At 40.4% G+C, this 10,553-nt stretch overlaps 2 protein-coding genes across 2 annotated transcripts; both read right to left on the minus strand.

Moving 5' to 3' along the window:
* Positions 1-1,993: 1,993 nt before the first annotated feature.
* On the minus strand, positions 1,994-3,852 carry LOC144738092 (interferon-induced very large GTPase 1-like). Its single transcript, XM_078620999.1, has one exon. The coding sequence runs from the start codon at positions 3,771-3,773 to the stop codon at positions 2,640-2,642; it is 1,134 nt and encodes a 377-aa protein (XP_078477125.1). The 5' UTR covers positions 3,774-3,852; the 3' UTR covers positions 1,994-2,639.
* Positions 3,766-5,295, minus strand: LOC144738091 (interferon-induced very large GTPase 1-like). Its single transcript, XM_078620998.1, has one exon. The coding sequence runs from the start codon at positions 5,273-5,275 to the stop codon at positions 3,857-3,859; it is 1,419 nt and encodes a 472-aa protein (XP_078477124.1). The 5' UTR covers positions 5,276-5,295; the 3' UTR covers positions 3,766-3,856.
* Positions 5,296-10,553: the final 5,258 nt, after the last annotated feature.

The following is a 10,553-nucleotide window of genomic DNA, read 5'->3' on the forward strand; positions in this document are numbered from 1 at the left end:
GTCTCGCCTCCGAGCCACACAGGGCCCCGGTCCCTACAAGGACGGCGGGACTAGGGGTCTCGGGGCACTACGTCTTCAACTCCGTCTTCGATCTTCAACTGGTTAACAACCCCGAGTGCTCTCGCGCGTCCCCCTTTATACCCCACCTGCGGACGTCGCTGAGAGCACCCATCCTATTAGACCAATCACTGGGCGCTGGCTACGATCCTGTTTTCCCACATCTCAGCGTGCCTCACCACCCACGCCGCGCCGCCCCGTCATCCGTCACTCCCGGCGCGCGCGTCCATACCACGCCCCCAACGCGTGCCCAACCCCGCACCCCGTGCCGCCCCGTGATCCATCACTGTCACAGTCGGCGCGCGTCAACACCACCACTACACATGTAACGATCGTTAAATGCCATGCCATTTGAGAGATTATACTGTTTGATGATGAATTATGTTCGTTGTTATTATTAATAACATACATTTTTAATCTGAATAATTTGAAACAGAGCCACGTATTCATAAGTTAATCTGTAACATAGTATGCTCATTTGCAGTTTCATTAATCAACCTACAGTTTATCTAAATCCTCAATAACATCATCTTCTTTAATACATTCCCAATGTGATGGGATTTTTCCCAGCGCCGCAAATTTTAGGTTATAGCGCTTTTCTAAGTCTGACTTGAACTTGCAGACAAACCATTTCCAATATGGCTGTGTGGTTAAGTCTGGTGTTATACTCCAACAAGCATATTCTGGCCCGGCTGTACGATAATCCTTCCATGGTATTTTTCTGTCTGGAGAAAATATGTTGCAGTTACTGGCAACTAAACTAGTGCAGATGTCAGTGTCAAAGTGATCAGTTTCATGCCAATGTCCTCCACTCACTGCCCTGGGGCGGTGAAGGGAAACACTGTGGTCTCCGTCATGATTGGACATCGTGTTTGTGCAGACGGCTTGAAAACATCGGGCACTTCACCCAGCACCCACATAGCTGCCGAAATAGTATTTCATAAGGTTTGTTCTGAACGTGTTTCAAATAATTTAAGCATGTTGAAGAAAAATTATATTTTAAGCCTTGAAGCACGGTTTTCAGTCCGTTTGTTAATTCTTCTTTAAGAAATTCAATATCCGTTATTTCGCTGTAGTCGCCTTTGTCCAAAGAATGTCTTGGGAGCTTGATCGCGTCATCAAGCTGTGTGCAAAAATTATCCAGCCATGAAGATGCACCATACTCGTTGTCTTGTACCATTTCAGTTGCTTTATTGATTGCACGAGTGATTGCAGCTGTGGAATCCCCAAGACTTGACTTTAACATCTCGTGAATTATTTCATTATCGTTTTGCTTGCAATACTCTTTTACACGTTCCGTAATGTATTTCTGAATGTGTTTTTTTGGATGGTGAATATATTCATCAAATGCTTTAAAATCTTTCTTTTTCGCTAAATCTATGAGAATGTAGTTTTCTAATTTTGATCGATTTCCGTTGAATGCCGGAAATGTGGAATTCATCCTGCGTGCAATGTCAATGCAAACTTTATCATAAACTGCCTGTTGAATGGATGTTTTCAGTTTGTTACACAAACAATCCACGAAAATAGTTGTGGACGTTGCGCCTTGGCAGCGGATTTTGAAGCTGTTGAAGTATTCTTCTTTCTTCCTGCTGAAGTATACTAATGGGTCGTTTTCCCTCTGGAAATTATCATGCATTTCCTGAAATCGCCCCGTAACCTCTGCCAATATGTGGACAGATAAATCGATTTTGAACTTATCTTTGAGCTTAAATCTTCGATTGGATTTTGAAAATCTCTCTACGTCCGAATTAATTCCCCTTAAAATTTCATATATGTAGGATGGTTTGAAATTCGTTTTATGTTTCTCCTGGGTGGTAATGCATCTATCCACATTTAATTGTACGTCAGTAATTAAATCTTTTATTGACTCAGTATCCTCATCTTTGAAATGGTGACTCCGAGTTCCAAGCCATTTCGCGTTCATCATAATGTGTTCGTTTTGATTAACGTAAAATGCTGTCCCTATGTGATAGTTCAATATCACTTTTTCTAGGTGTTGAATTTGATTCGCATGAACTTTGTAAAGAAGGTTTTCAATTTGTTTTTTTACATCAAGTGTTGCAGGGCTGGTCATATCGTCTTTTATCACTTTAATCCAATCCTTCCAGATTTCATCAAAAGCCCTGTTCCATTCTGCTTCATTTACATTTTTGTCTCTCAATTTTGAAGCAAAATGCTTGCTCTTTCTAATAAGTTGATCTTCGTAACTTGATTTCTGTAGATCGAGATTTCGTTTTTTGTCTTTTTGAGCCATCAGGGCAGAGTAGTTCTTGTAAGCATCAAATACTAGCTCTTCTTTCACTGTTTCAAATCCTTTTTCGAATTTAACTTTCCATTGAACCAACAATTCTGCATCATCTGCGCTATTGAAATGTTCTTCCATTTTCTTTTTAATATCCTGATAGTTTGACAAAATTCTTCGTTCAATCTGGAATCGTGTCATTGCATCTGCATTGTTATTAATGCTGTTATAGAGTTTGTTTTCCTGCTCAAGAACATGACTCCTGAGTTCCCAAGTCCATTTTCCATACATTTCTTCGAGTTTGGTATAAGCTGCGATCTCTAATGTGTTCTTAAAGCTAAAAACATAGTATGTTTTCTGCGAGCAAAGCCGTCCATAGATTCTTAATGCGTGATTTGAATTCTGATATCTTCAAGACGTTGATTGTTTTTTCTTTTGTCGCATTTCTAAGTAACATTTCTTTAAGGTCTTTAATATTTTGGCAGTAGCTTGGATTTGGCGGAGCCATCGGAGGGTCTCCCTCCCAAAGATGAGCAAAGTAAAGGATATGAGAGTTCACGTCAAACCTGATCACCGCGTCAAATGATGCAACAGCACATTGCTCCTGGTCTGCAGCCATGCGGGTCATCTCATCAAGTTTCTCCTTAAAGCGTCTCCTTCCCTCCATGTTCTTATGGTGAGCAGTCACATCTCCTACGTTTTGATGGACAAACACACAGCTCGGTGATAACTTCACCTGCCTCATTCTCAGAAACGCCTGCACAGCAATTTGTAGAATGTCTTGCATTTCAGAAGGGTTCTCTCCAAAAATGTTGATCACGGTCATGTTTCCCAGCCCAATCACAAACGTCGCCAGCTGATTGTCATGACTACGTGTTGCATTTGACAGCTCTACAGAACGCAGTCCTTCTGTGTCGACTATCAGCACAAAGTCATATCCCAGCAGTTTACTGAACTCTGCATCCACCTTCACTAACTGCATGTAGGCCCCTCGGGTGCATCTCCCACTGCCAACAGGAAACTGGAGACCAAACATGGCATTGAGTAGCGTGGACTTACCACTGCTCTGTATTCCCAGTATTGAGATAACAAACAGCTTCACGTCCCCAATTTCATCAATGATTCTGTCCAAGATTGAGCTAATCCAAATGAGAGGGACATGTACAGCATCACCATCCATGAGTTCGAGAGGAAATCCAGAGATCATCATTTCTGCTGCAATCTTGGGCAAAGTAGCTGGGAGTTTGTCAACTGATGGCGTTGTCTGTGCAGCTTCGTAGATCTGACCAACTTCCCGAAAAACGTGATCAATTCCAAAGGAAGAGGCTTCAAGTTCTTCTGATATTTTATCCAACTCTGATTGTTTTATAGCAATGGTACTCGTGTTAAAACCTTGTTTTTTCAACGCTACTATTGCCATCCAGGCCTGATGATAAATGAGATGAAGTTGTGATAAGCGATCTGCAGACATATTATCTAAGTATATGCGTAGCCAATGCAGAAAGTATGTTTTTACTGTGCATGACTTATGGTTCAGAATTTCAATCAATGATCTCATAAAATTGTTAAGAGGAAATGCTTTTTCAAGCTGTGCTTTCCTAATGCGTATCTTTTCTCCTGAAATATTTCTTCTGTATTCCTCAACACTTTGCCCCCCCGTACCGTCATGCGAGTCAATTCTTTGTCTTTCTTGCACCACGACTGCCACAATTTCCCTTGAAGAGGCAAAAATGTCTCCTTTATGGAACACAGCGGATTGTCACTTATAAAACTCAGCAAAACTTTCGCCGCTTCCTTTCCCTCTTCACATTGTTTATCATCTTCATCAACAATGAAGCCATACTGTCTTGCAATAGCTGAGCAAGCTTCGATGTTCATTTTTATTTTTGAATTGTCTAAAAACGATTTGATTATTGATGTCAATTCATCGATTAACTCAGCCTCATTTCGATTCTCGACAGCAATTTTCACCTTTGTTCCAGATATTCCACTTGAAACTCTCTTTTTGTCAACACAAAGGAAAATTAGCGGCTTTGGAGAACTCAAACATTCTTGTAAAATGCGTTTATCTTCTTCATTGTGATCACCATCTGACAGTAATATAACATTTATAGACGAAATCTCATGTAAAAATTTCACCTGTGTTTTGTGTTCTCTTGCATCTCCGTGGAGATTAGTGAATGCTATGCAGTCATTAAATATATCATTGTCCTTCCCACCTGGAAGATACCAGGCGATCTCTGCAACTCCTTTCATTAGTTGACCATTGCTGCTGCTGCCTCGGCAGTGCCTATTAAAAAAAACTCGATGCGTTTGATTGCCGAGCAGAGAGTTCATTATCTGAGATTTTGATGCAGGTGATTCACCAAATCTTACGAAGGACACGAGTGCAGTGTTGGCATCAATGATTGCACAGTTTTTAGATTGCCATGTTTTGGTAGATGCATCACGGTATTTCCAGCTCTTTTTAATCTGTCTGAATGACCATATAGGGAATTCTATTTCTGAACGACAAGGATTTGGAACTAAAAGCGGAAGTGCGAACTGGATGAATGAAAGTTTGGTGTAAATGTACTGCCTTACAAAATTGTCTCCACAATGGAATATTGCCATTTGTAAGTCCATAGGATGAATGTGGGTTTCAGTGTTTGTCCTAGGCCCATCGCTGTTATTTATTACGTCATCATCATTATCATCAGAAAAGAAGCTATCACTATTAGGGCTTTTATTTGTATCCGTGGACTGAGATAAGTTGTTTAATATGCCTTGGTTTTGATTTTCACACTGAAAACTAACACATCTTGCTCGATAGTCAATCATCATCAGTTTTTGCAGATAAGAAAGAGCAAGTTCTTGTTCTGTGCATCGATCAGGGTTAGTTTGAATTGGAGACCTGTTGATAACACATACATCACTTGTGTGTAAATCTTTGGGGTAGTATTTTATCAGCGAGAGTCTTTCAAGCAGATTCATGAACTTTTCATCATCATCATCATCATCATCATTTCTTCGTGGTTGAATAGATGGTTTATTTTGTAATTCTTCTTGCCTTGAATATGTGTCCTCTTTCCATCCCCCCTGGAAAATTATTCCTGCATTTTGTATCGTACATTCTTTCTTTGAACTACATGTTTGTTCTTTGAAAGTTCCAGCGATAATGGATTCCAGCATCATATCAAGTTTATTCCAGTCAGTTGGCCCTATTTCACTGCATTTAATCACATGGAAAACTTCAGCACACATTGTTTCTTCGACCTGGGATCTCATGAAATCGAACTGTTTTCGCTTTTCGGCAAGAGTCCGTGCATTAGACAAACCTGTCCGTAACACGTATGCCTGAGCTCTGGATTTGTCTTGTTGCATCAGTCTTGAGTACTCTCCGTAAGCTGACTCTAGTGCACGTTGAAGATGATCAATGTTGTCGTAATCCAGGGGATGCTGAAATCGTTTTTCTTTTACACAGTAGCCAACAGCAGAAGCGACTGAACTGACGAGTAGCTCTTGTTCGATGAGTTTTGTTGTTCTCAGTGATTGACAGATTGAATTAAATGCATGTGTGATTTCTTTGTTTCTTTTTTCATGTTTTTTTGAATAAGTTGGTGAAAAGTCAACTTTTAAATGTTCTTCTGCTTTTGTTAAGATGTTCACGAGATCTTTAAAGTCAGATAATTGAGTAGGGACTCCTTCAGACTCATTCAGCCACTGCATAAAGGAGGCGAATTGTGGAAAACTGTCAACGTCACAGCTGTTTGGCTCCATAATAGACCGCATAAGCATTGTGATTTTCACCGTTTTGGCAGGTGCTGTAACAAGATTTGACAAAAATGATTGGAGGGCTGGGTGAGATAAACAGGTGTTTATCCAAGTTAAATTGCTTTTCGTTTCATCATATAACGTTTGTTTCAAATCAAGTATCTTTTTTAAATTATTTTCCATGTCGGATTCTTGCCAATGTTTAATATCTTGCATCACTGACCTGGCTTTAGCATTAGCAGAGACCAATATATCTTTAAGACAAAAATCTGGATTTTGGTTCGTCAAAAGTGTGTATGCCTCCTTGAGCCTGCTAGCTATAAAGGTATTTTGAAAATCATCCTTGTGGTTAAACTTGACAATGTCCCACACTGGAACCAATGATGTGCCTAGATCAATGACAGACCATGTCTTGGTGTTGGATACAATGTCAGTTTTCCATTGTTGAAGAGAACAAATGCCAGGTGATCCACCTTTTGTACCTACGGAAAATGTCACCTTACTATAAAGTGGAGCATTGTATTTTTCAGAAAAATCCGTGGTAAATTCGGATGCTATCATGCTCACACCACCTGCACTACCACTGCTGTTGTCGGCTGAAGTGGAATACCTTTCCACTGCCTCCGATAGCATATTTCTTTCTTCTTTTTCCTCATCTGAGCTGATGCCCTCTGCTGATGCTTTCCACTTAAATATCCCACCAAAGTGGACAGGGCCTGTATGGGCATGAGAGCCAAAGTTCTCAAAAAAACTTCTTAACCTGCTCCTTAGCACATGCGTTTTAAAAGAATCCTTGGCGGTTTTTAAAGTGTTTTCAACGCTTTGTAATTCCTCCAACGCCTCATCAGAGAGCTTGAGTTGATTAAAGTCAAGACTTCCTGAGGCAAGTGGTAGGTACAGGTATTTGGCGCTATGAATGCAGGTATCCGTGGGATTTTCTTGTTGCTTTTTTTCATTGTGTAATGCCTTGCTATGCCGCGAGTTGATTTCTTCATTCAAGGCCAGTAGGAAACCTTCTTCTGTCGTTATGGTATTGAATCCCATCATTTCCACTGCTGTCTCAAATATGTTTTCCTCTTCAGATGATGAAAACTCTTGTTTCTTGATCATCGGCTGATGTACTGGCCCGGCAAGATCAAACGACATTGGGATGTTTAAGAGTTTGCCTCTTTTCTTTAACATATCCTTTATTTGACCAGTTCGATACACCCCCTCCAAAGCAAGTCCTTTAGATGCATTTTGTAAAAGACTTAGATGTGAAATAGTCCCACGTAAAGTTGAAATGTCTGCTAAATTTAACTGCTTTAGAGAAGTGTTTGCCATATCATTGGAATGGCTGCCATCCCACAATGGGGTTTCTTTTGCTCCTTTCAATTCCATTTGCTGCTCTGTCTCAGTCTCTACGTTGGCCTCACCACTGTGAATTAATCTTTTCTGATGGATTTGTTCCGGATGCTGCTTTGTTGGTGCATCTTGCTTCTGTTTATTTCCAATTGGCTCACATTGTTGTGATTGTTTTAAAACAACTTCATTGCCCGACATTTCCACTAACTTACACAATGCCTTTTTCTCCCATGAATGCCGGCAATGTGGTTCTATGATGTCAAATTCCTCAGGGCCAAAATATTGTAATGCTTGTACATTGGTGAAATCGAAAATATCTCGTAGTTTTGGAATCCAAAAAGTTGTATTAAGACCTAAGTCTCTAAGTACTTTGGCAAGCTCATCCTCAGCTTTTTTGTCGTGTTCCTCCTCTTCAGACATAGCCTTGAATACACACATAGACATCGTCCTTAATTAGTAATACAACATTTAACAATAATACAAATCAATGTATAATTCAGTTGAATATTGAATGTTGTTTTTAATCATAGCATAACAAATATTCAGACGAAAAACCAAAGTTCATCACCTATTTTAATGTCAAACATCTGTGAGAAATATTAAATGAAGAACATGAATATTAAATAAAGTATTTTCTTATACCTACCATGCTTATCTACGCTTTTAATAATACAAATTAAATATAAACAATTGATTAAGCCGTTGCATGTTAAATTTTTGAATATAACAGTACGAAATTAATTCATGCAACGGGTCCAATTTATTTAAGAGACTAATGGAAAGTGTTTTAACTTACCGTGCTATAACAAGCAGCACTTAAACCATGGCACCATAGCTAATGGATCAATCCTGCCCAGCTCCTGTGCTCAAGCTCCACACGTGGTTCTCATGCCACTTGGCCCGAAACTCTTTTCCTCAAAAAACTACTTTCCAATTGAGAACGTTTTGGCTGCATGTCATTTCCCAATGCAAATGTTGATATAAGTCGGTCTTTATCCAATGCTACACCGGCCCCTAGAGGTAGTAGTAAAGGGTGTACTTGGGTGGGGCCAACGTCATGTATAGAAAAAAGTGATGCGGCGCTTGGAGTTGACAGGTGGGGGAATACTATGAGGTCTGGTCTTAGAGATCGTGTGTCTACTGTGCATTTGCAGGATCTGGTAGAGGTTAAAAGTGGTGGTACTAAGGTGTGGTGGTATCAAGAGCTTTGACCGTGATGACATCTTGATCTGAAAGCCAACGCTCTTTGTGCTAGAGTGAGCTAAGGCCACACACGCACACACTGTGTGCCCCTGCGCGAGAGTAGGGTGGTCTTAGGCACTTCTCAAAGCTACAATCACACTGGGGTCAATCGATCGCATAGGGATAATGTGTTGGACATCACATTACATTATCCCAATGTGATATTGTACATTACATTATCCCTATGTGATAATGTAATGTACAGTACATTATCCATTGTAGTGGCTGCTGAAGTGGTGATGGACATTTCTTTTTCGGGGGCTTGTATACATTGATTATCATCACATGACCAACCATGACGGTTATTATGCATGTGCCGTCACTTGTGGTACTGGACTTGAGAGCACGGGCCTTTAGTCCTTGCCTCATGCAGGTGGTGAGCTGATGTTTAGGTTGGTTAATGGCAGCACCAAAAGTGTAACCAATTTTTCTGTAACTTGCTATCAGCGTGCTGGCACAGAATGGTATACTCTTCTTTGAATGAAAAAATGTGTACGTCTGCATTTAAGCTCATCAAAACTACAGTATCGTATGAACAGTTATATGTTTTGACTGCAATCTCCTTAATTCTGTATTAAGTGTTTTTTTTCGAATGCGTAATCCACTTTGAAGCTGTGAATAGCAATTATCATATGCATAAAATGCCTTACAACGAAAACAAATATCAATTCATGAATATAATGGTCAGCACCAATGATTGGTGGAAAACCCACCACCGCCACAGTCGCTGCCCACCACTTACATTAACATTGGCTGCTGACATTTTGGCTATGCCCATTTCAAACCTTTATAAACAATTGTCTTTAGAAGCTAACCCCCTTTTCCTGGTGACGACCGCTTGTGTTGCGATCAAAACGTCGTCGTTTTTTTATTCTTTGTAATTGTCTTTGGACCATTCTACATGACGTTACAGAAAGAACCGAAGAATATGATTTCAATTAATTGTTTACTACAATTGCATAATTAAACATGCCATTTACATGACAGAGACATTCCAGTCGTGATGCCAACAGCAACCTAAATCTTCACAATGCAAGTGCCAGAGTTGACCATCTCATGGACTCACCTCTCGCTTGTTCAGAGCACAAAGGAGGCTGGAACTCTCTTCCTGACCCTCTTTATAGACAGACAAGTGCGAGGGTGCGGTGGAGTTGCATTGTGTCCAGCTTGAAAATATCAACAATCAAACACGTGATTAATTATTTTCAAAGTACACTACAAAGCAACCACAGTTTCAGATAACTGTGAACTATGCATGAGTTTACTGACTCACATAGACTTTCATTTAAAGGTTATTGCAACAACATACACATTGATACAGCATCTAAATATAAGTTAATCTGAACAAAACCGGATGAATCCCAAAAGCATGGTTGGTCATTGCAATACTCAAACCCGACAAGCCAACTGATGACCAGGGAAGCTATGGGCTAATATTACTCATGTGAACGACCTACAAACTCCTGGAATGCATCATCCTCCAGAGAATCAGCCCCCTCGTCGAGTTAGTGATCCCCAAAGATCAAGCGGGATGTGTGGACTTCTCATCAGACTATAGCACAGCCTGGATTAAGGACTTGATGTGGAAGCTCACAAGGACCATTCCTTGCCTGAAAACAATCCTCGTGATATGGAAGATGCTGATCAATAGCTCACTGCGTGTCTATATGAGCAACAAACCCAGCTCACCCTGGCTCCTTATTGTATATACAGTCGACCCTTCTGCATCGCGACTTTCCCCATCACGGTTTCGATATATCGCGGAGTCGGCATAATAAATAAAATGGGAATTCTTTTGGGGAGTTTTTGGGAGTTTTGCGAAAACCGCAGACGACATGCGAAGGCCAGCAAGTGACACACAAAGAGTTTAGTAACGCACAAATGCATCAAATATATGCATAATATCAATGTA

Source organism: Lampetra planeri, chromosome 77 (genome assembly GCF_965212315.1).
Source record: "Lampetra planeri chromosome 77, kcLamPlan1.2.h2, whole genome shotgun sequence".
In the NCBI taxonomy this organism is placed as follows: domain Eukaryota; kingdom Metazoa; phylum Chordata; class Hyperoartia; order Petromyzontiformes; family Petromyzontidae; genus Lampetra; species Lampetra planeri.

Bases quoted from the DNA above. Each gene is read 5' to 3' on its own strand.
- LOC144738092 (XM_078620999.1), bottom strand. From the start codon at position 3,773: ATGTCTGCAGATCGCTTATCACAACTTCATCTCATTTATCATCAGGCC.
- LOC144738091 (XM_078620998.1), bottom strand. From the start codon at position 5,275: ATGAATCTGCTTGAAAGACTCTCGCTGATAAAATACTACCCCAAAGAT.